The sequence below is a fragment of the Mixophyes fleayi genome, chromosome 9 (assembly GCF_038048845.1).
Source record: "Mixophyes fleayi isolate aMixFle1 chromosome 9, aMixFle1.hap1, whole genome shotgun sequence".
In the NCBI taxonomy this organism is placed as follows: domain Eukaryota; kingdom Metazoa; phylum Chordata; class Amphibia; order Anura; family Limnodynastidae; genus Mixophyes; species Mixophyes fleayi.
In genome coordinates, this window is record NC_134410.1 from 55,939,099 (window position 1) to 55,962,497 (window position 23,399).

Here is a 23,399-nt window from a genome sequence, read left to right on the forward strand (position 1 = left end):
CTCTCACATCACTGAATGTAGGTTTGCCAAATCCTGTGATAAATACGAGTAGAAACAGGTTTTCGAGCCCGCAAAAGGGTTCAAAGTCCTTGAAGGAGGAGGTCGTCACGAAGGGGTAAACGAAACTTCTGACTGAACACCATGGACAGAATGTCTGCGAACCAGACCCGGCGCGGCGATGCGGGCACCACCAGTATTACTGGCAGTTCTCCCTGCCTAACCCGCCAGGGAACATGTGAAATAACAAAGATTGGCGGAAATAAGTAACCAAACCTGAATTCCCAGTGCACTGTCATGACATTGACGCCCACCGATAGCGGCTCCCTCTGGCCCTTGTGCAGAACCTGGGAACCTGACAGTTGTGCCTAGACGTCTCGAGGTCCAGATCTGGAATACCCCACCTGCGAACTAGCATCTGGAAGACTTACGGGTGGAGAGATCATTCCCCCCCTGGCATTATTGTGTGTCCACTTAAATAGTCTGCTTCCTAGTTTAGCACGCCTGGGATGAATACTGCCGAAAGCGAGGGAACAAATAGTTCTGCCCATTCCAGGATCTGAGTTGCCACCTGCATTGTCTTGGCACTCTTGACCCGAGCCCCCCCCCCCCTTGTTGACATATGCCACTGCCGTGACATTGTCAGATTGAAGGCGAACTGGGAATCCCTGAAGAGGAACCTTTAACAGGGCCTTCAACGTCAGGATGTTTATTGGAAGGGACGCTTCCCTTTTCGTCCAAAGGCCTGGAGACAAAGATGAAGGGCCACAGCCCCCCAGCCTGGTGCAAATGACTTGCCTGCTACCAAAGTGAAAGGGCGACCGAGCCTTCTGAGATAGACGGACAGGCTCGGAGTCCAACCTTAGGTGAGGCCACTTTGTTAAAAGATCCCACTGAAAACGTCTGGAGTGGAATCTTCCTTAAGGAATAGTATTGAACGTCGAGACCACCTTCCCATGCAGAGGAGCATTGAGGAAATGCGTTCTGACAAGACCTGGGCCGTCAAGTTTCGTATGAATCAGGCTTTGTCCTCGGGAAGGAAAACTTTCTGTTCTCTGGTGTCCATGATGAGACCCAAGAATGTCATCCTTTGGCAAGGGACTGAGACTTGTTTAGATTTAAGATCCAGCGGTGGGACACCAAAACCGATAGTGAGGTCCAGATGCTAACATAACAGTTGTTCGGACGCAGCCTTGATGAGAGGGTCGTTCAGGTAGGGCACTATTTTGACCACCCTGGAACGAAGAAAACTGGCCATCACCGACACAACTTTTGTGAACACTCTGGGCGTTAATGAGAGACCAAATGGGAGCGCCCTGAACTGATAGTGGGAGGCTCCTATTGTGAAGCGGAGTAGAGACGGATATCCCTCCCATATTGGGATGTGCAAGTAGGCATCCCGAATATACATGGAAGCCAGGAATTCTTCAGCTTCCAAGCCATTTATCACTGACCGAAGAGATTTCATGCAAAGTCTTTCCACCCATAGGTGTAAATTTAGGGACTTTAGAATGGGGCGGAATGAACCATCTGGTTTTGTGACCAAGAACAGGTTTCAGTATAATCCCTGGCGTCTCTGCAATTCCGGAACTACACAAATGACCCCTGCGGAAAGAAGAGTAGCGATGCAGTCCAACATCGCTTGTCTTCTTAGGGAATCTAGCGGTAAAGAAGTGGGAAACAACCAACGAGGTGCTAGACCCACAAGCCGGGTCATGTAGCCCCTCGTCATGATTCCCTCAATCCATCGATCTGGGAGAGAAGCCATCTACTGTTACCAGAAAAACCACAGAGCCCCCCTTCCCCCCCCCGACCCCAACTCCCACGGCCACGAGGAGATAAGGATGCGAGTCAGGCTGCAGGATAAAGACGGCACGTCTTGTTGAGGAAGAGGAAAAAGACCTTCATCTGTAAGAATGTCCTCTGGAGCCGAAAGGTCTTCCACTGCTCGCCTGACCTCGATTGGAGGAGCTCCATCGAAAGGGCTGGCGAAACGAACTGAACCTTGGTATCCACAACTCTGGAACATTGACTGGAAGGAACTTTCTTTTCCCCCATAGTCGCTAACAAAATTATATTATCCGGCTCAGGCCCCGAAAAGTACTGATCCTGAATATGGATGGGCCTCAAGGAAGCATTTGACTCTGCATCGGCTTCCCAGGATCTAAGCCGGAGAGTCCGCCTTGCTGTCGCCGCTGAGGCATGCGCAGAGGAAGACATTGAGGCGGCATTCTGAGCAGCTTCATATAAATAGTCTGACGCCTTTTTAAGGTGAATAGCAAGGGGAAGCAGGTCCGAATCCGGTAGCGAGTTGGTCAGCCCATAATTCCATGGCCATGCAACCCATGCTCAAGATAACATTGGTCTAAATGAAGCTCATGTAGCATCCTGAAGGGAGGCTGTGGCCGAAACTGTGTTGTGTGACGAGCAAGCCGTGCCATCGGAGTGTCCACCCTCGGTACCTGCTCCCAACGGTTAACAGCATCTAACTGTAGGGCGTACAATGTCATAAGACTTTTAGGAACTACTACCTTGCAGTCTGGCTGTGACCAACCTGCTTCCACAATTTTCCTGAACACAGTAGGAGGAAAGCAGACCGTGCTTTATTTGTTTTTTTAAAAAAAAGACCCTGATCTGCAGATGTAGGCTCATCTATGTCTAAGGTCCTTCTAAATGCCAGGACCAAATCCTCAATGCCCCGATTTCTGCAAGAATCATCAAGATCCGTGACCTGAGGGCCGTCTGTCTCAAAGGATTTCCCTGCCCTGTTCAGATGATATCTCTGAATCTGAGACCGAAAGAAGAGGATGATTAGTCCTTTTCCGTTTGATTATGGACTAAGAAGATCTTGGCAGAGTCTAAAATTCTGTTCAGTCTGTCAATGGCCCTAACCATTGATGTGGACTATGCAGATAAAGGGCCAGCCAGTCATAAATCAGCTTCTTCATTGACCGGTTGTTGAAGTACCGCTGAAAGGGATGACCCTGCTGCCGAGGTAGGAGAAACCGCCGATAGCGCTGTAGTCTGTGCCTAACGGGTGAGTAGCTGCACCATGGGACCCATCGACTGTGCCAGCGGTACAGTCCACACCGGTTCTTTCGTTAACAGCAAAATACTACCCTGGCCGTGCATCACAATCTACGCAGAGCGCCCCCAGGTCCTACTTTACATTTGACAATTTACTTTGCATTTTGAACAGGTATTTTGCTTTAGGTGCTTTTCCTTTATCAGACATTATGAGAGGAATAGCAATTACAGAGCAAAATATACAGAGACAGTTTAGCAATTACACAACAAAAGCAAAGAGACTGTAAAATATACTATCAAATCTCTGACTATCAGTCAAAAGATGTATCTTACTATATGTTGTTTGCTAAATACTGTACCCCAGCAAAAATTTGTGATGCAGTGATTCCCCTGAATATGCTCTGCTATCCAGAGAGTAACAATACCATTTTGCAATACTGTACAACAGACTAGTACAGATCTGCAGCAGGAGAGGAGTCTCGGTCAGCAGTCAAGCAGAAGGCTGGGAAGTGTACTGTGTACTTTACCCGGGTAGATCTTGGCGCCCTAGGAGATACCATCATACCCTCTTCTGTGGGGTGGGCTCTTGTATCCAGCTCCTCCTCTCTGTTCTTCAGCGTTGTCTCTCTTAGCCCCCAAATACGTGCAGCTTCTATTTTATAAGTGCACCTTCGGGTCTTGCCGTCAATATCAATTGTTTTAATCAATGTATAAAACTTACCCCCCCCCCCCCGAAGGGGGAACTAGGTAGAGGCCATAAGATGGTGGCCACCATTGTGCTGAATCGCGGCACTCTATACCCGAAGGTAGCGCTGGTCATCAGGTACCACCAAGTGTGACAACGGCTTACGAAGCCGCCTGACGGCTCTCACCCGGAGATAGCTCGTACACAGTCTGGTTTTTAGGGTTTGTTTTTTTAAATATAGTGTGCTGATTCTAATCGCACACTGAAGCAGGCTGTGATACTATTCTACACAAACACAAGTATAATGAGAATGAAACGGAAAAAAAAATGACTGTTGCGAAGGAGCCTGCCTAGGTGTCCTCTTTGGCACAATCAGTTTCTATGCTGGCACAGCTTATCAATCGTCTAGCAGAAGTTACTGTCGCGTCTGTGAATGTTAATGCGGGATGCTCTTCAGCAGTCTCCGTTGAGGTGGTTAATCCCGTAGCTTCTGAGGGTTCAGAGAGTGAAGTCCTACAGGCCCTCCCATCTCCGTCCCAGGTTACTCAGGCTAAGCCTGCGTGGTCATCCCCTCTGGGAAAGTGTTTGGACAGTCTTAAAATATTTTTAGACTCTCCTACGCAGTGTGCCTAGGGCCAAGTGCTCCCGCCTTTCTCTCTCTCTGTTGTTTTCAGAATCAGAGAGTTCATCTGAATAGGAAGGCGAGTAAGTGGAGGATTCAGATTCCACACACTTAAGTGACTGGAATGACAATGCCAGAACCCAGGGCATTCAGGATTTGGCTATGGTAGTGCGCAAAACAACAAGTTGAGGAAGACTTGGGTCTTCCTGAGCATGGGATTTTTAAGCGTAGTAAGTTCAAAATAGTTTGTTTTTCATCATCAGCGGAGCTCACGGAGTCCGCCTGGAAGCAGTCGGCCAAAAAGTTTTCGCTTCAGGAGCAGGAGGTAGCTCGTTGGGAGCACTTACCAAGAGTGGATACTCTGGTTGCCAGGTTAATCCAGCATACTACCTTGCAAGTGCCAATTTGGCAGGCCTTCAGGATCCGACAGACTGCAAGATAGAGGGGTTTCTTAAGAACATCTTCCTTGTGGCCGGTACGTCTTTTAGACCCTTGTTCGGGTGGCCAGAGCTATGGAGTTTTTGGGTCGACCAATTGGCGGCAGGGCTGCAGGATTCCGAGCTCCCTCCTTTGGCTCTTCACCACACGGAGGCTTCGAGTTACCTTTATGAGGCGGCTCAGAATGTGGCTTCCATATCAGCTTTGTCTTCATTCCTGGGATGCTGATGGGGAATCCAAGAAAGCTTTAGAGGCCTTACCTTCTTCTTGCTCAGTCCATTTTGGGCCCGAATTAAACAACATGATCAGTCAGTCGACTGGAGGCAAGAGCACCTTTCTGCCGGTAAACTCTCGTAAGCCTGGGATTCCTATGTTCAGTTCATTTTGGCAGTCCTTACGTGGAAGCATGGGCCAGAGGGGGTCAGTCTTCCGTTAGAGGTAGACCATTTGCAGCAAAGAGGCAGTCTCAGTGAAGCAGAGGTTCCTTCTCCAAGAGGTGTCCCAGCACCAAGGGTTCCCCCCCCCTCCTCGTGGTTGCAGGTATGGTCTTCAGAGATTCTTCCAGGCTCCACTGCCTCGCGATTTGATCAAGAGGTGTGCGATGCTCCAGTCGGACGCTTCTCTTCTGGCCGCTGGGGTCACTTGCCGGGTCCCAAACGCTCAATAACGCAAGGGATTTTATTCAAATCTGTTCTTGGTGCCCAAGCAGGACGGATCGTTTCAAGCTATCTTAAACCTTAAGAGCCTCAATTTACATTTTTAGGTGGACAGGTTTCTGATGGAATCGGTCCGCTCTGTGATCCAGGGATTGGAATATTAGGAGTTCCTTGCGTCCATAGATATCTGGGACACTTCCTTTCACATTCCCATTTGGGAGGGACATCACTCCCTTCTTCACTTCACCATAGGCAGCTGCCACTTTCAGTTTCGGGTGCTTCCCTTTGGTCTGTCCACTGCTGCCAGAGAGTTTTCAAGATTATGGCAGCAATGGCGGCAGGTCTGCGTGCCCAGATGGTGAACATAGTTCCATATCTGGACGATTTACTCCTCAAGACCTCTTCTGGCACTCTCCTGTCCCAGAATGTCCCTGACTCTTCGTTTTCTGGAACAGCAAGGGTGGATAATCATTTATCTGTTACCAGTTGGAATCCTCCCAGAGGATATCAGCATTGGAACTTCTGATGGACACCTCTCTCTAGCGACTTTACTTACCAGAGCAGAAGATTTGCGCAGTTCAGAGCTCGGTCTGGATATTCCTGGATCATCCTCAGCCTTCCATGCGATTGGGCATGCGGGTCCTGGGATTAATGGTTTCCACATTCGAGACCCTTCCTTACGAATAGTTCCATTCGCATGTTTTCCAGAGAGCTCTGCTGAGACAGTGGTCGGGATCTCTTCATCTGGAGACCCAGTGGATTTGACTCTCCGAAAGGGCCCGTCTGGCACTGTCATGGTGGCTTCCACAGGAGCATCTGACTGGCAGGTCCTTTGCTCCAGGGGCTTGGATCATAGCAACAACTGATGCCAGCCTGCATAGCGGTGGTTCTCCATTTTCATCCTTAGGGTCTATGGATCGACAAGGAGGCTCTGCTACCGATCAACGTTCCCGAATTACGAGCAATGCTGTTAGCCCTTCAGGGTACACAAGCTTTCCTTCAGGGAAAGCCGGTTCGGCTTCAATTACACAACGCCACGGAGGGACAAAGAGCTCAGGAGCCATACAGGTGGCAGGATAGATTGTGGCTTGGGCAGAAGCCTGTGCTCCAGCGATATCCGCAATTTTCATTCCCGGGATAGACAATTGGGAAGCGGATTACCTCAGCAGGCACGCAATCTATCCGGAAGAGTGGTCCCTGCACCCTCAGGTTTTCCAACAACTGGTCAACAGATGGGGTCTTCCAGATCTGGATCCGATGGTGTCCAGACAACCATCAAGTGCCAAGATTTTGTGCAAGAACCAGAGATCCTCTGGAGGCAGATGGGATAGCGCTTTCCACCAATTCCAATGATTCTGGAGGTTCTACAGTGAGTAAGGTTGGGAGGTCTTCCGGTCATTATGGTGGCACCAAATTGGCCAAGGCAGGTTTGTTTTGCCAACATATTGTTCATGCCCGAAGGGCATGGGTTGGGCTCTTTCCCTCAGACCCGAACTTCTCAGTCATGGACCCTTCCAGCACCCGAACTTAACTCAGTTGGCTTTAATGGCATGGCTGTTGAAGCCGGCCTCTGAAGAACTAAGAGTTTCTCTTCTGGGGTACTGGAAACTCTCATGAAGGCTCGAAAGCCGATGTCGGCCAAGATGTATCACAGGGTGTGGATGATTTATGTACAATGGTGCGAGAGAAGGCGTCATAACCCTGCATCTTTCAGCCTAGCCCGGTTTCTGGCTTTTCTTCAAGACGGGCTGGAGATGGGCCTTAGGCTGAGTTTTCTGAAGGTTCATGTCTCAGCGCTTTCTATCGTTTTACAGCGCCATTTGGCTTGTCTTCCCTATGTTTGTACTTTTCTTCGAGGAGTGCTACATGATCAGCCTCCTTGCATTCCTCCTCTGGTCTCGTGGGACCTGATTTTGGTCCTTGGTGCCCTCCAGCCGAACCACTGGAGTCTGTAAATCTGTGGTTTTATTTACGTGGAAGGTGGCAATTTTGTTGGCCATGGCTTCTGCTCGACTGGTGTCAGAGCTAGGGACTTTGTCCTGTAGGGTTGCCTATCTGGTGTTCCATGAGGATATGGCGTTACTCATAACTGTGCCTACTTTCATTGACAAAGGTAGTTTCTGGTTTTCATATTAACCAGGAGAGATTGGTTTCGACTTTTCGGGAAGGTATTTCTTCCTCTGGTCCTCCTTCTGTCTGCCTGGACGTTGACCGTGCCTTGAAGGTTCATGTGGACTGGACGACTTCTTGTCGGAGGATCTACTCTCTTTTTGTACTTTAGGATTCTCATAAGAAAGGTTGGCCAGCTGCGAAAGCAAACCATTCTCATGGTGCACTCTAACCGGAGGGTGGGGGCGTCCTGTGCTGCTCGCAACTGTGATTCGGTAGATCAACTGTGTAGGGCAGCGACCTGGTCCTCTGTCCATACCTTTACTCGTTTTTACAAGTTCAACATTTTTGCGCCTTCGCACACCAGTTTAGGTTGATTTCTTTTGCGGACTGATAGATCAGAGCACTCCCCCCCCTTCCCCTTCGGGGCTACTGTGGAAGGTCCCCATGGTAGCAGTGTCCCCCAGAGTGGATGAAGGAGAAAAGAAGATTTTTGTACTTGCGTTACACCTCTTTCTCCGATTCCCTCTGGGGGACACTGCATTCCCTCTGTTTTGCTGTTCTACGGTTTAGTTTGTATTGTCCTACCCTTTTCTTGGGACTTTAGTATTACTGAGGTCTATGGGGTTGCAGAGGTAAGTAGTCAACAGCAGCAAATGTTGTTAACTATTTAAGTGCCAACTCCATGCACCATCACACCATCCCATGGTAGCAGTGTCCCCAAATGGAATCTGAGAAAGAGATTTAAGTACAAAAATCTTCTTTTCTATACCCTATGGTTCCAGTGTCCCCCAAGAGGATGATAGAGAAATGTAGAGAACATGGGACAACTGTGAATCTGTATAGAAAGGTATTCTTTCAAAATTAAGCATAGATGCAAGAGCACTTGTTAGGGAATCCAACATGTGACTTATGGCAACAATGACACTTAGTGTTTCAAGGAAGAAACCAGAGAAAGTTTCCATGGGAAAATAGTCTGCAAATGTTAGCAGGAGACCAAGGTCAGTGGCAAACCTAATTGAAGATCAGGCCTTAATCACATCAAAAACCTGTGGAATTATTCCCGCCCAGAGTTAGTTTTAACAACACTGCAAAGAATGGATGAAAATTGTCCAGATTTGCAAAATGCATATACAATTACCCAAATCATAAAATACATACATTGCAGCTATATGTGCTTGTACCAAGTATGTCTGATATTTCTGAAAAGTTTTTGAGTAGTTTTCATCAATTGGGTATTTTCTGTTGATTAGTGATAAGAGTACCCAAATAAAACTTGATTCCCTGATTTAAGTAAAATGTGAAAAAAATGACAAAAGGGGTTAACACTCTTTGCAGCACTATAAAGGGTTTTCCCCTCAAACACAAATAAGTCAAAAGGCATGAATCATGTGACAGAAACCTATAGTTGCATAGATAACTACTTCATGTCTTATGGGTTATAAATTTGATATGTACTACAATGGTGTTATATACTAATTCATGAGCATATATAGAATAAATATGACAGTACACACTTTCGCTAACAGCTGAGGGAGAGATACTGCGAAGAGCTCTGTAATTCGAGTTTTGTCATCCAGCTGGGTTTTCTTTTCTTTAGCAGTCAGTACCTAAAACGAAACAAGAATATAAAACTATTGGATATGATGCAAATAACTGTACAATGCATTTCCATTGCAGTAATAATTGTAAAACTGCCAAAAGAGAAAAGTGAAAGTCAAATTAACAAGAAAAATGGTGGAAAAAACCCCCAAACCCTAGTACTGTATTCGAAAGTTAAGGCTTACCCTTTTTCCTGTTCCTCTCCCAACAGGAGGGTGGCATTCAGCAGCTTGTCGGATTGTACAGAGCATAATTTCAATTAGTGCACTTTCCTGCCGGTCTGTTAGTGCTGCAAAGCAATGCAAAAATACAATGTTACTGTAGAAGAATGACTTATGAAATGTATTAGTTTTTGCTGAGCTAGAATAAGTATTACACATAGATGACAAAAGTATAATTCTGCAATATTTAAATCTAGAAAAAGCATGTTACACACAAATTCTGCATAGTATCCACGGTAAGATAAAATTACCCTGCCTTGGTAATTCTTCTCTTTGTGGGGTTTTCCAGGCAGTACTTTTTTAGTGAAGAGCGGTGCAGTGAAGAACCAGAAGAAAAGAAAGCAGAAGAGAAATAGAAGAAAACAGAAGAAAGAAGGGCAAGTAAAAGGTAACAAAATGAACGGAGGATTAAAGGGGCAGTGTAAAACAAGAGAAACGGATGAAGAGGTACAGTGTGATGATGGAGGAACAAAAGTGACAATGAAGGGGTACAGTGTTTATGTGAAGGGGCATAGAGTGAAGATGGAAGGACAAAAGAGGCAATTAAAGGGCATAGTGTGATGACGGAGGAACAAAAAGTGACAAGGGGAACATCTTTGGATTTGTGTATTATTTTTGCAGACAACTTAATAAGTATTTCTATCCTGACCTGAAAACTTATTACGCTATTTTAACCAAACTACTTATAAAAAAAATGGACTGTCAGTAATTATTTTGATTTAGGGGTGCCTCAAACTGAGAAAGTTTGGGAACCACTGTCTTAATCCATTTGGGGGGGCACCACTTTTCCATGGGGTATAGAGGGCGCCGTGTTGGGAGTAAGGGACAAAATTCTAACAACTTGTTTGGTCTGCCCTCTCCCCTCTATGTCCCCTGGAAGGATGAGAATCAGTTTATCTAACTAACAAAGGCCTAAAGTAAGGACTAAAAGCCACAATCAAACAAGAAACATGCAACTGAAGATTTGTCAAAACAAAGGCATGGGAGTGGAGTTTCCCCCAAATGGATTAAGGGTTAAGAAAAACAGATTTTACGGTGAGTAAAAAATCCTCTTCTCTCTTGCAAGGCCATTTTAGGGGCCACTGCTTACCATGGGGATTGGGGATGTTCCAAAGCTGCCCCTATGGGTGGGAACACTGATTGTGCTGCGCGCAATACTTTTTGGCCAAAGCTAGCGTCTTTAGAAAAAAAAGACGTTGAAGTGATACAATTTGGTAAATGTGTGGATCGAAGACCAGATAGCTGCCCTACACACTTGTTCAACAAAGACTCCACTTCGCAATTGCCAGGAGACCGACTGAAATGAGCCATAATCCCATCTTGAACAGAAGATCGCTCCGCCTGACTACTAGTAGTCTTTATCCATCTGGCAACCGTTTCTTTTGCAGCGGCCACCCACACTTGTGAGGGTTGTATAACACCAGAAGGCGATCTGTCTTACGTAAGGAGGCCCACATAGATCCGCAAAGCCCGAACCACATCCAGCAAAAGGAGTGGACCTTGACAATCGGAAAATCCTGGGGCAATGAAGGTTTAACAACATCCTGGTTGATATGAAATTTTGACACAACCTTGCCTTTGTGTGAAAAACAGCTCTTTAATCGTGAAAAACAAAAAAAGGGTGACCTGAAGGACAGAGCCGCCAAATCAGAAACGTTCCAGGTTAGAATCTCTAGGGTGACAAGAATTCAACAGTTCGAAAGGAGACTTCTGCAAGGTTTAAAGAACTAAATTCAGTTCCCACAGCTCCAACGGCAGAACAAAATGTGGTTGGACATGAAGGACCCCCTGAAGAAAGGTGTGAACCTCAGGCCCAGCCAGTCACCTTTGAAAAAAAAAAAAAGACAGACATGGCAAAACCAGAATCTTAAGAGAAGTCAAACCCAGGCCCTTGTCCAGACCATCCTGGAGGAAGGACAAAAAAAATGAGCTAGACAGAAAGAAAAGGTGGGAGCTCTCCTTTCACACCAGCCTACGTAGGACTTACAAATTGGGTGATAATTGTTGGAAGACGTTGGTTTACAGTCCTTAATCATTGTCTGGATGACGTTTTCCAAGAGACCATTCCTGCGAAAGATCAAGGCTTCAGCTGTCAGGCTGTCAAAGCCAGCCATACTAAATCCTCATGGAAAAACGGGCACTGGCTCAAAAGATCTTCCCTGACAGTAAGTCACCTGGGTGGTTTTATCGCCATGCCTAGAAGGTCGACATGCCAGGATCTTCTCACCCAGTCTGGTGTCAGCAGAATTACCGGCACTACCTCCCTCTTGGCCTTTTTTAACACCTGAGGCAACATAGAAATTAGAGGAAAGATATACACCACACAGTAAGTTCAAGGAAATGTTGTGGTATCAACGCCTATGGGTCCATGGTTCTGAAAATTCTGATCCATCCGTGCGATTGTATCGTTTCCGCCGTCAAGCACAGTCAGGACAGAAGAAGAGGGGAAGAATTAGCATTTATCAGGAGATTGTCCAAGTATGGTATTAGAGTCAACCCTTTCTGTTGTAAAAGTGCTGACATGATCGCCACCACCTTCATAAATACCCTTGGTGCTGTTGCCAGACCAAAGGGTAGGGCCCTGAATTGGTAATGGGACGCGTCCACTGCAAACCTGAGAAGATTCTGGTGGCCTTCCCATATTGGTATGTGAAGATATTCATACTTGACATCCAAGGATGCAAGAAATTTGTTCCGCTCCAGCGCGTTGATAACAGGGCGAATAGACTCCATCCAGAAGCTTGCTACCCTCAAATGTAAGTTGAGGGATTTCAAGTTCAGAAAGGGGCAAAAGAACAAATCTGTTTTTTGGACAAAGAAGAGGTCTGAGTAATACCAAACAGTACCGATCCATTCAGGGCAATGCCTCCAAGACTTTCTTGGATTCAGCACCCGCTTCCCAAGATGTGAGCCAGAGTACAACTGGCCGCCAAGGACGTAGTCCTGGACAGACCATGGCGTGCATCCAAGACTGTGCCACCCAAATATTCGGATGTTTCCTTAATGTGTTTGACCAACAGAAAATTCAGATCTAGTCATCCCCCACCGTATGCCGCCACCGAGTGTAGCCCATTTTTCTACCGCTTTGATCACCCAGACAGCAACCACTATGGATCAAACTGAAGAAATAAGTTGAAATCAATTGAAAATAAATCGAAATCAATTGAAGAGAGGATTTTCATACTTACGATAAATCCGTTTCTCTGATTCCATCTTGGGGACACTGCTACCATGGGATTGTGTGAGGGGAATGGAGTTTGGCACCTAACTAGTAAACTTTGTTAATGTATCATGCTGACAAACCCCTCCCCCCTGAAGTCTCTTCAGTTTAAGTATAAAGCCCCAAGGAAGGAGAGCCAACCAACCAGAGACCAAACAGCAGAAGAGCAGAAGGGAGGGGGCGCAGTGTCCCAGATGAATCAGAGAAACAGATTTATCAGAAGTATAAAAATCCTCTTTTCTCTTTCATCCTATCTGGGGGACACTGCTATCATGGGGACGTTCTAAAGCAGCCCCCTTAAGAGAGGGACTGCACTGACAGCCCAGCACGTAGAGCACAACAGCCAAAATATGGCCTCTGCCGACGCAAATACATTGGATTGATAAAATGTTGTATAAGTATGGACCGAGGACCAAGTGGCTGCTCTGCATAACTGGTCCACTGAGGCCCCATTTTGCGCAGCCCACGACGCCCCCACCGAATGGGTAGAATGGGCAACAATACGATCTGACACAGGTCTGTTATCATTGATTTAAACCTGCTTAATAGTCGCCATAAGCAATTGATTGCTTAGAGGCCGGCCAACCTTGTTTCAAGGAGTCAAATAAAATAAATAAAGAATCCGTGCGGCGAATCCTTGTTGTCCTATGGACATAGATTCGGAGAGCTCTGACCATCAACCAAAAACACCATAGAGCATGCTCCTGAAGACTGTGGCTCCCCTGTGAACACTGGGACCACCATTTTTTGGTTAACATGAAAATTGGACACCACTTTTGTCAGGAAAGTAAGAACTGTTCTGAGAACCGCCCTATCATCGTGAAAGACGAGATATGGTTCACGACACAAGAGAGCACCCAGCTCGGAAACTCTACGAGCTGACACAATGGCTAGAAGGAACGCAATCTTCCATGTTAAGAACCGTAATTCCGCAGTACGTAACGGTTCAGAGGGAGCTTCTTGAAGCATTTTAAAGGACCAGGTTAAAGGTCCCAGGGTGCCGTGGGCGGAATATATGAAGGTTGGATATGCAGTACTCCCTGTTGGAAGGTCCTGACGTCTGGAATGTCTGCCAGGCGAAGGTATAAAGTCACCAACAGTGTCGAGATCTGCACTTTTAATAAACCCAGGCAAAGGCCCCCACCCAGGCCATCCTGGAGAAAAGCAAGAACCATTAAGAGGTGGAACGAAGCCGTATGGCAGAGTCGGCTGTCACATTATCTAATGTAGGTACGCCAGATGCGGTGGTAAATATAAGCATATACTGGTTTTCTAGCCCGAAGGAGGGTGCCCACTACTCTTGGAGAAAAGCATCTAGACCACCAAAGGTTGGCTTCAACAGCCATGCTGTTAAATTCAGTCGAGGTAAGTCTTGATGTTGGAATGGTCCTTATAAAAGAAGGTATTCTCGATGTGGTTACCGAAGACCTGGACCTACCGCCATTAACAGGATTTTTGCATACCAGACTAAGCTGGAGCCACAAGTAGAACTGGGTGGCCGCCCAATGCGGGGAATCATGGAAATGGGAGGGAACAGGTACACTAACTTGAAGTCCCAGGGCATTATCATTACATCGATAGCCACCTCCAAGGTGGTCCCATGCTCTTCAGCAAAAGTGCTGGACCTTTCGGTTGTAATGAGATGCCATTAGGTCTAGGTCCACCATCGAACGACTAGAGATTGGAAGACCTCCAGATGAAGAGACCATTCCCCCAACAGAATTGCATGCCGGCTTAGATAGTCTGCTTCCCAGTTCTGGATGCCTGGAATAAAGACTGCAGAGATGGAGGGAATGTGGTTTTCGTCCAAGGTCAAGCCTCCATCTCCATTGCTCCTGCATTACTGGTGCCTTCCTGTCTGTTGACATAAGACACTGCCGTGGCGTAGTCTGACTGCAGACGGACCAGGTGGCCAAGAAGGATGGTCTGGGCAACCTGTAAGGGCATTTGCATGAATTTTAGTTCCAGTATGTTGATGGGGAGAGAGGTCTCCCGAGCAGACCCTGAAGTCGTAAATGAAGGACCACAGCCCTCCATCCCCGAAGGCTGGCATCTGTGGATACTAAGATCCAGGACCATGGGGCAAAAGGATCTGCCGACTACCAGATTGTCCTGGACCATCCACCATCTGAGGGATTGTCTCGCCTCTTGTGACAAGCGCATCAATTTTTGATGGGATCCTGACCATTTTTTTAAGAAGTCCCATTGGAAGCAGCGAGAGTAAAGTAGACCATAAGGAAGAGTCTTGAAAGTCGACACCATCTTTCCTAGAAGGCGCATACATAAAAGGATCGACGGTCTGCGGCAGGTCAGAACTCGTATTGTAGCGTCCCGCAACGATCGGGATTTGTCCTCTGGAAGGAATACCTTTTGTTTGTTGGTATCCATTATTAGTCCCAGAAAGGTCATTCTCTGGCTCATTTAGACAGCCCAAAAAGGCTGTCTAAATGAGCCAAAACTTGGTGCCCTAGGCTTTGGGACATTGACCGGGAGGAAGGTACTTTTGCCTCCTCTGGCATGGCAAATTATACTGTCCTATCCAGGCCCAAATAGTACTCCACCTGAGTAAGGGAGAGATTGCTTTAAGCCAGTTTCTGTGTCCCAGGACTTCAGCCACAGGGTCCTCCTGGCCGCGACTGCCGTTGCGAAGACCGAGGAGGAGATGGAGGCTGCATTTTGGGCAGCCTCACATAAGTATCCTGAATCCTCCTTGAGATGTAGGGCAAGGGGAAGCAAGTCTGAATCTTGCAGACTCGTTGCCAACTGATCAGCCCATGTTTCCATAGCCCTGGCAACCCATGCAGATGAAAACATGGGTCTAAATGAAGTGCCTGCTGCAATATAGATGGACTTTAAGAAAGCCTCTACCTTACGGTCAGTGGGATCTCGCAGGGTGGCTGTCCCTGGAACAGGTAGTGTGGTGTAGCGAGCTAAGCTTGCCACTGGTGTATCAACTTTTTGGACCTGTTCCCAATGGTTTAGGTCATCTTCCTGTAAGGAGAATAGAGCCAGGTACCTTCGTGGAATAATGAACCTGGGATCAAGTTGTTTCCAAGATGCTTCTGCAATTTCTTTCAGCTCCACAGATGGAGGAAATCGGATTGCCCGTTTCCTGACCTTTTTAAAGAGACTTTGACCTGTAGCCCTAGTCTCTTCTAGGTCTTGAAGATCTAATGCCAGCCAGAACAGCTACCACCAGGTCGTTAATCCCCTGATATCTGGAAGATTCCTCTGGGTCCATAACATGTGTGGAATCAGAATCATCTATAGGCTCGCCCTCCTCTTCTGAGGATCTTTCTGAGTCAGAGAGGGACACAAGGGGGTTAGCGGGTCTGTGTCGCTTTTTCTTGGGTAAGGGTCTTGGCGCATCCAAGAAACGGTTTAACCTATCTAGGCCTCTGGCAAAGGATGTAAAGCAAGCCGGTTCTCCCGTAAGTAAGGATGGATCCCCCGCCTGTCCCAAGACAACGGACTCTGTCATCCCCGTGGTCCCGCCTGAAATAAGTGGGTCTATTGTTCCAGTGGTTGAAGTGAGTACCACAGTAATCGCCAGAATTAGAAAGCAGTTGTAGCAATGTTGCAACTCCCTGTGTCAGGGCAGCCGCTCATGCTGGTGTGTTCGTTATTGGTGGTGCATTAGTTTGTCCCTGCGCTACTATGAGAACCCCACCACAGTCAGTACAAAGCGCCCCCTGGTCCTGTTGTTCAACGGGTAATTTAACTTTACACTTTGACAAGGGTAAAGCACCTTCTGCAAAATATTATACTTGTTCTGATATTTTATAAGGAACAGAGTCACAGCAATAAAATGTAATACAGGCAATCACACAAGAATATGCAGAAGACACTAACTAATCTATGACAGAAGTCAAAAGACAGTATCCCTGTTAGACTATGTGTGTCAGGCAAAAGAAATATCTATGCAAGTAGAATACTATAAATTATACTATTTGCATCAATAATTTTTCTAATACATCTATATTATAGTGGGTATAATTATTTCAGTGGTACTTAACCTTCCAAAAGGCTATGTTGCCTAGAGCAGGAGAGGTCTGTCAGCAGCTCTGCTTAATCTCCTCAGAAGTAGCTGATGTCTTTTTTCCGGACAGATCTTGGCGCACTGGGAGAGTCCAAAGATTCTCTGTACGCGGGGGAGCTCTATTATCCTTAGCTCTCCCCGTCCTGCACTTGCTGCTCTTTAAATAGAATTGGCAGCAATGGCGATTTACTGCTTCTTCCTAAGCAGTAATCTCCGATTCTTATTAGTGTGGGCCCTAAAAAGTAAAGACCAAGTCCCCAAGTACCCCTCCCCCCTCCTTTTCTGAGGAGGGGGTTTGGTATAGTCCAGGCAGCCTTAGACGCTATTGATTACCGGCGCTCTCTACCACTCGTGGCAGTGCAGGTAATTGGGTAACGATCAGTGTGACAGAAGCTTATATAAGCCGCCCGTCAGCACTAAGGAGATGAAAAAATCTCTCTGCTGTCAGTGAGAGCCGTTCGGCTCTCCGTCTGGCAGCTGCTCCATTTCCTGAACGAGGTTGTTCTGTAGGGGATAAAATAAAAAATAAAATTTAAGTTAAATAAAGTATTCTTAGTAAAAAATATACTGCCTAGCATAAGTAAGCCCAACTCCCTTGGGCACTCAACTAAAACTGAAGAGGCTACAAGGGGGTTGAAGAGGGGAGGGGTTTGTCAGCATGATACATTAACAAAAAGTTAATTAGTTAAGTGCCAAACTCCGCTCCCCTCACACAACCCCATGGTAGCAGTGTCCCCCAGATAGGATGTAAGAGAAAATACGTTGAAATTAATTGAAAATAAAATAACTCCAAAGTGCCCCACTCCGTAGATACTATAAAAAAAAAATGGATTCTCCTCTGTCCAGGGGACATAGGAAGTAGGGATGTGCACCGGCCACTTTTGGTGTCTCGTGTTTTGGATTCGGATTTGCTTGAGGTTTTGGGCTCGGATTTGTTTCGCAAAACACCTGACGAAAAGGTTTTGGTTCGGATTTAAGGTTTTGGATTCAGATTTATTTTGAAAAAAACATAAAAAGTGCTAAAAAACAGTTTTGTGTTTTTTTTCCACTCCTACGCTATTATTAACCTCAATAACATTCAATAACAATCATTTCCACTAATTTCCAGTCTATTCTGAACACCTCACAATATTGTTTTTAGGCCAAAAGATTGCACCGAGGTAGCTTGAGCACATAATGGCAAAAAAAGAGGTACAAGATGGAATTGTTCTGGGCGCTCCCTCCCACCCCTCGCGAGATTCGACGCTAGACTTGGACGACAGTTTATTTTGCCCGCCGGAAATATCCGAACAGTGCTCGGATCCCGTTCGGGTCCGCACTGTTCGGATATTTAGCGGAATCCGAGCCCGCTCATCTCTAATAAGAAGGGAGGGAGAAGGCCAGACAAGCTATTAAAATGTAATGCCTTACTCCCAGGCACAGTGCCCTATACCCCATGGAAAGCAGTGTCCCACAAATGGCTGTGCAAGAGAATTGTCCTTTTATGTTTCTTCTATCACCTACTAATTTTTTGTTAATAAATACATACACATATATATATATATATATATTATACACACACACACACACACACACACACTGGACCTAATTCATTAAGAAAAGTTAAGCAATAGTGAGTAAGGCAAAACCATGTTGCATTGGGGGGGGGGGGGGATTTAAAATGTGATGATGGTAAGATTTATATTTGGGGTAGGCTATGTCCTAGATCAACTTTACATTTCAGTGTGCAAATAAGCTATCAAGTATTTGTGTGCTACATGAAAAAAAAACCAGACAGTATTTTCCTTATGTGCAAAATAATAAACTAATTTGCACCACTTGCATTGCAACATGGTTTTATCCAGAAAACTTGAGTAAAAAAAATTTACTCAATTTTTTGCTTAATTTTCCTTAATGAATCAGGCCCATTAAACGCAACTTTTGATATTGATACAAAACCATGTAAATGCCCAACTTACTGCAAAGACATATACAACAAGTGGTACATAAACTACGTATACAAGATAGGACTGCAGTGTTCCTTAAAACAGGAGTTAAGGGTTTTGAAAATTATTGTACCATTAATGGTGATCATTTAAAAAATACTTACCCTCCTCGCCATTCAGAGGATCATCCAACAGCAAGCTATTCATACACTCCCAATCCTTCAGCAACTCTGTGGCACAGTCCCACATACTGTCTACAAGATATGCGGCATGTTCATGCAACTGCAGACAAAATATATACATGTATTTATGGTTTAAAAAGAGGATTTGCACAAAAAGAAAAATGTTTGTTCGGCCTTGTAAAGCATACTTTAACATTCAACATATAATCAAATCTTCAGAAAAGACAACCGAAAACCTTTATTAGGTTGCATAAACTGCTTTTTAACAGATGCATAAACTGCTCATTTCAATTTGTCAATAATGAGGTATACAAGCAAGATTGGATCTAGAAAATATAGGATTCTTTTGTAATATACGGCTGAAAGGAGAAAGGAGAGATTCTGGTGGAAGATTGGCTGTTATCAACAGTACCTTGTATGGGATGAATTTAATTTTTTTAAAACGTTTTTTAAAGTTTTCAAATATTTTGCAATTAAGTTTTTAAAAGGGTAATCCGCCTAGATTCGGCCTTTGTTCTCTTTTGTCTCCCATTCCATGAATGAATATTTGGGAGTAAGAAGAATGAGGATACAAGAGAAAAAAAAGAATGTAAAGACCCTTCACTGAAGTTAGCCACATTACCCTGAATAAGCCTAATCTTGGCTGATCTTGGAACCTAAGCAGGATTCAGTCTGGTCAATACTTGGATGGGAGACCATCTGGAAGTATGATGTAGAGATGTGCTTGATTTATCAATATATGAAGAAAGAACGTAAAAACCCTTTATTGTAGTTGATTGTCGCTTGCCTGTTGATGTAAGCATAACACCTAGGGGGGATCATCAGACAGACTTTCAGGATATATGACACGGGAGTGTTTTAAAGATTTTATGGAACTTTTTTGATTCACTTCATTATATATGTTACATGTGTCTATTGGGAATTTTCCTATATGGTTTTCTGACACTTAGTTTGCACCTTGTATGACAAGTTACTGAGCACCATTGTACAAAACCATTGTATGTTCGAATTGATTTAGTGGTATTCCATTCCGTTTGTTCAAGGCTGCTGCGGCTGTTGGGGTGCCCTAGATCTAATTTTGTTTTGCAACAAAGAGGTATGCCATGGCTCGACCAGACTATTTTATTGACACACTGCACAAGGTCACCATTAGTGCCACTTTAGAGAAGTTCCTCTTATTGATGCTGAAAGGGATGGGTTTCTAAGAAACTGGAGTTCTTAAACATAAGGAGAGAGCAGTGTAACAGCAAAATACAAATTGGAGGTGATTATGAAATTGTATGCTTTTCAAATTTTTTAGTGTGGTTATACTAAATATTTAACAAAATGTTACAAATTGAGAATACGGTACCTCACTCTCCAAAAAGAAAAACACCAAAGTCTTCACTAGGTTGGCATTTGGGCTAAGCCTCCCTCTTCGCTTCATAATGCCATCATCTTCAGGATCTCGACAGCTGAAGAGTCTGCAAATATAAATTTTTTTGTTTTTGAGACAAAATCAATTTCTGTTCACATAAATCATACATGCACGTTAAAGGCAAACAGTTTCAACTAGAGTGCAAAGAAAAATGGCTGCGTATAACCGTATTAGAACCAGGCCATACTTTAAATACATGACTGACTCCATTATTGCGGGCATGTACAATTTATTTGCATCAACAATCTGTGTTTTCAGTCAGTAGGGATATCAATTATCTTACTTTTTGTACAAAAACTCCCCAGCTGCAACAGCTACCGGCCGATGGGCAGAATATACCAGATGGTAAACATTTTCACAGTCCTCAGCAGTAAGAACTTCATCACTACTTCTATAAGAAAAAGACAAAAGCAACACATGCATTTTAAACTAGTAGAAAACATCACTTATAAAAGTTCAAATATTTTCAAAACTACTGTGGGGTTAATCAAAAATTTTACAAAAAGGAAATAATGTTGAGATTTAAGATTAGTATGGTGTTACCACTTTCAACAGGCTTTATTTAGTACATTTATACTTCTCATAGTGAGTTCTGCAGGAGAATTTAGACTAAGCACTGCGACCGGGATGAATATGAATTATTAAACTTTTTCTGTAAAGCTCTGAGTAATATCTTGGTGTTATCCAAGAACTGTCTTACTATCATGAGCATTTGGCTAAGAATAAATTAGATCAGCTTGCCTATTTCTGATTTCATCCCCCATAGCCGTTTTGATTGCTTTGTAGCAATATGGATTGCCAGAATAACTTATACAGTTACGTCTAAATGCACATTTTTGCTGAGAATGCATTTTCTTTCCACACTATAAAATATCAAATGCAGATTAAAAATGATAACTCACTGTAAAACCAGAGTTAGAAGCTTGATTGCCTGTACTGCCACATCATACTCCTTGTCAAGAGTCATGGACACAATTCTATCCTGTGAAAAAAAGAGAACTTCTTTCATTAGATACATACAAAAGATGCTTCAAAAATAAATATTTCATTAATATCTTTAAAAATGGAATAACATACCTTGAAACGACTTGTGAATAACTCTAATTTGGAGTTCAACTCTCTGTTGTAATACAGACCTTGCAAAGCTGTTAGACATTTCAGTCGTACCTCTCCTTGCTAAAAACAGAGGGAGGAGGGATGTAAACAAATCACAATTGCAAGATGATTAGATAGAATAGTTTTATTCAATTACGCAAGTCTGGCTGAAATTCTAAAAAAATAAATAAATATGTGGGTTGTGGTAACAATATCCCTTTACATAAATAAACCCTGTTCCAAATGCACATCACAATTTGTCAGCTCCAGATTGCATAGGCATTCAGTTCCTTAGATCTTGTTTGTCCCTAGTTTCTGACATCACATTTTATTCTGTCCTTTAAACCTGGCTATAACCCCTACTATCTGCCAGTACCCAGTTTGCTTTGGATTTAAATTTCACAGCATTGTACTGCATATTTCCTCATAGTCTATTGCCATACTGCGCAAGTCCTGTTCATTGTTTTATTATCTTTGTGTTTGCTTTCTTAGTCTTGCATTTTCATTACATTTTCTTTTTATTCATCACTATTACAAATCTTTTGATTATAGTTTCAGTGTGCAAATTTATTCTATACTATCGAGACTTGGTTACAGCATTATTTTCCACGGCTTTAACCATTACAAAAACTTTCCTTTCAAGGTTGGACTACAGATTTACATGTGTGTGCAAGATCAAAGAACACTATTTGAATGGTCAAGTCCTAAATTTATTTTTATCAACATATCGGCAGCATTTCCTACTGTATTCAAACATATCTGCTATAAAATCAGGCGCCAATTTCGAAGGGCCTGTAAGAATGCCTTCAATTCCAGAATGTCGATTGGCAAACTTGACTCCCAACTGGAATACTTTGGTGCAAGCTTTGTTTTCTTTTTGTTGTGTGCTTTTAATAGTCAACTGTGTGTCTCAAAAAAAAACAACTAATTTCCCTGGATCCTACCAAAACATCCTTTCTCCATTCAGCACTCAATTTCCTCCATTCATGATAATGCAGGTAGAACAACTTTTTATTGTAGACATTTCACACAACAAAACAATCATGTGATGTCACAGGAATTTCATTCTAGGGGAAGAAATGAGTAAGGCTAAACTACTGTGCTGGTACTATCCATTTAATATGTCCAGAGTGTTGTGTACACAGTACCTCGATCTTGTTTCTACAATCAATATCACAGGATGATGTTATTAATGTCCATGTTTACAACTTTTATTATTATTAATTTTTATTTATAGGGCGCCACAAAGTATGCGTAGCGCTGTACAAGGACAAACAGTGGCACAGTACAAGGTGAAACAGCACAGTACAAGTAACAGTAAGCACTATAACTCTTGGGGCTCAGGCACAGCATGAAAGAGAGGGAGGGAGGGGAAAAGTGAGTACAGGCAGGTAACTATGGCCCAAGAGGGTGGGCACGGATGACAGGTTGAGAGTCACTGAGGGGAGCGGAGAGAAGCGAGAGGAGACAGAGGGCAGAGGGACTGAGAGGAGGTGATATGAGTAGCTGGAGAGCGCAGTTAAAAGTGATGGAAACAGAAGGTAGGAGAGCCCTGCTCAAAGGAGCGAACAATCTAAGGGGAGGGGAAGACAGACAGACACATGGATGAGACGGAGAGACGGGAGGAAGGGGGAGAAGGGAAGAAGGGATGAGAAAGAGAGGTAGCCGACCGGTGGGAGTTTAGGCATGAGACTGGAAGGCTTTAAGGAAAAGGTGGGTTTTTAATGTTCGTTTGAAAGAGGACAGATTAGGGGAAGTTCTGATGGAGCGGGGGAGCTTGTTCCAATGGAGGGGAGCGGCGCGGGAGAAGTCTTGGATACGTGCGTGAGAGGAGGTAATCAGAGGGGAAGAGAGGCGACGATCGTTGGACGATCGCAGTGAGCGGGAGGGAGTGTGAATAGAGATAAGGTTAGAGATGTAGGGAGCAGTGGAGTTGGCGAGGGCCTTGTAAGTCAAAGTGAGGAGCTTGAAAAGGATTCTGTAGGGGAAGGGGAGCCAGTGAAGGGCTTGGTAGAGTGGGGATACAGAGGTGGAACGGCGAGAGAGGAAAATAAGCCTAGCAGCGGCGTTAAGTACAGATCTAAGGGGAGCGAGATGAGAGAGGGGGAGGCCGATAAGGAGAAGGTTGCAGTAGTCCAAGCGGGAGATAATCAGAGAGTGGACG

General features: G+C 44.6%; 1 protein-coding gene across 2 annotated transcripts in view; it reads right to left on the reverse strand.

Moving 5' to 3' along the window:
* The window catches only part of STAG2 (STAG2 cohesin complex component), a 116,443-nt gene that overhangs the window by 39,341 nt on the left and 53,703 nt on the right, over positions 1-23,399 (reverse strand). For both annotated transcript variants that reach the window (XM_075184368.1, XM_075184367.1), the window contains 7 exons: positions 21,218-21,316; positions 21,043-21,122; positions 20,424-20,531; positions 20,075-20,186; positions 18,706-18,823; positions 9,322-9,425; positions 9,052-9,144 (listed from right to left, as the gene is read on the reverse strand). In XM_075184368.1, the coding sequence (XP_075040469.1) occupies positions 9,052-9,144; positions 9,322-9,425; positions 18,706-18,823; positions 20,075-20,186; positions 20,424-20,531; positions 21,043-21,122; positions 21,218-21,316 (714 nt within the window). The remainder of the gene's footprint in view (positions 1-9,051; positions 9,145-9,321; positions 9,426-18,705; positions 18,824-20,074; positions 20,187-20,423; positions 20,532-21,042; positions 21,123-21,217; positions 21,317-23,399) is intronic.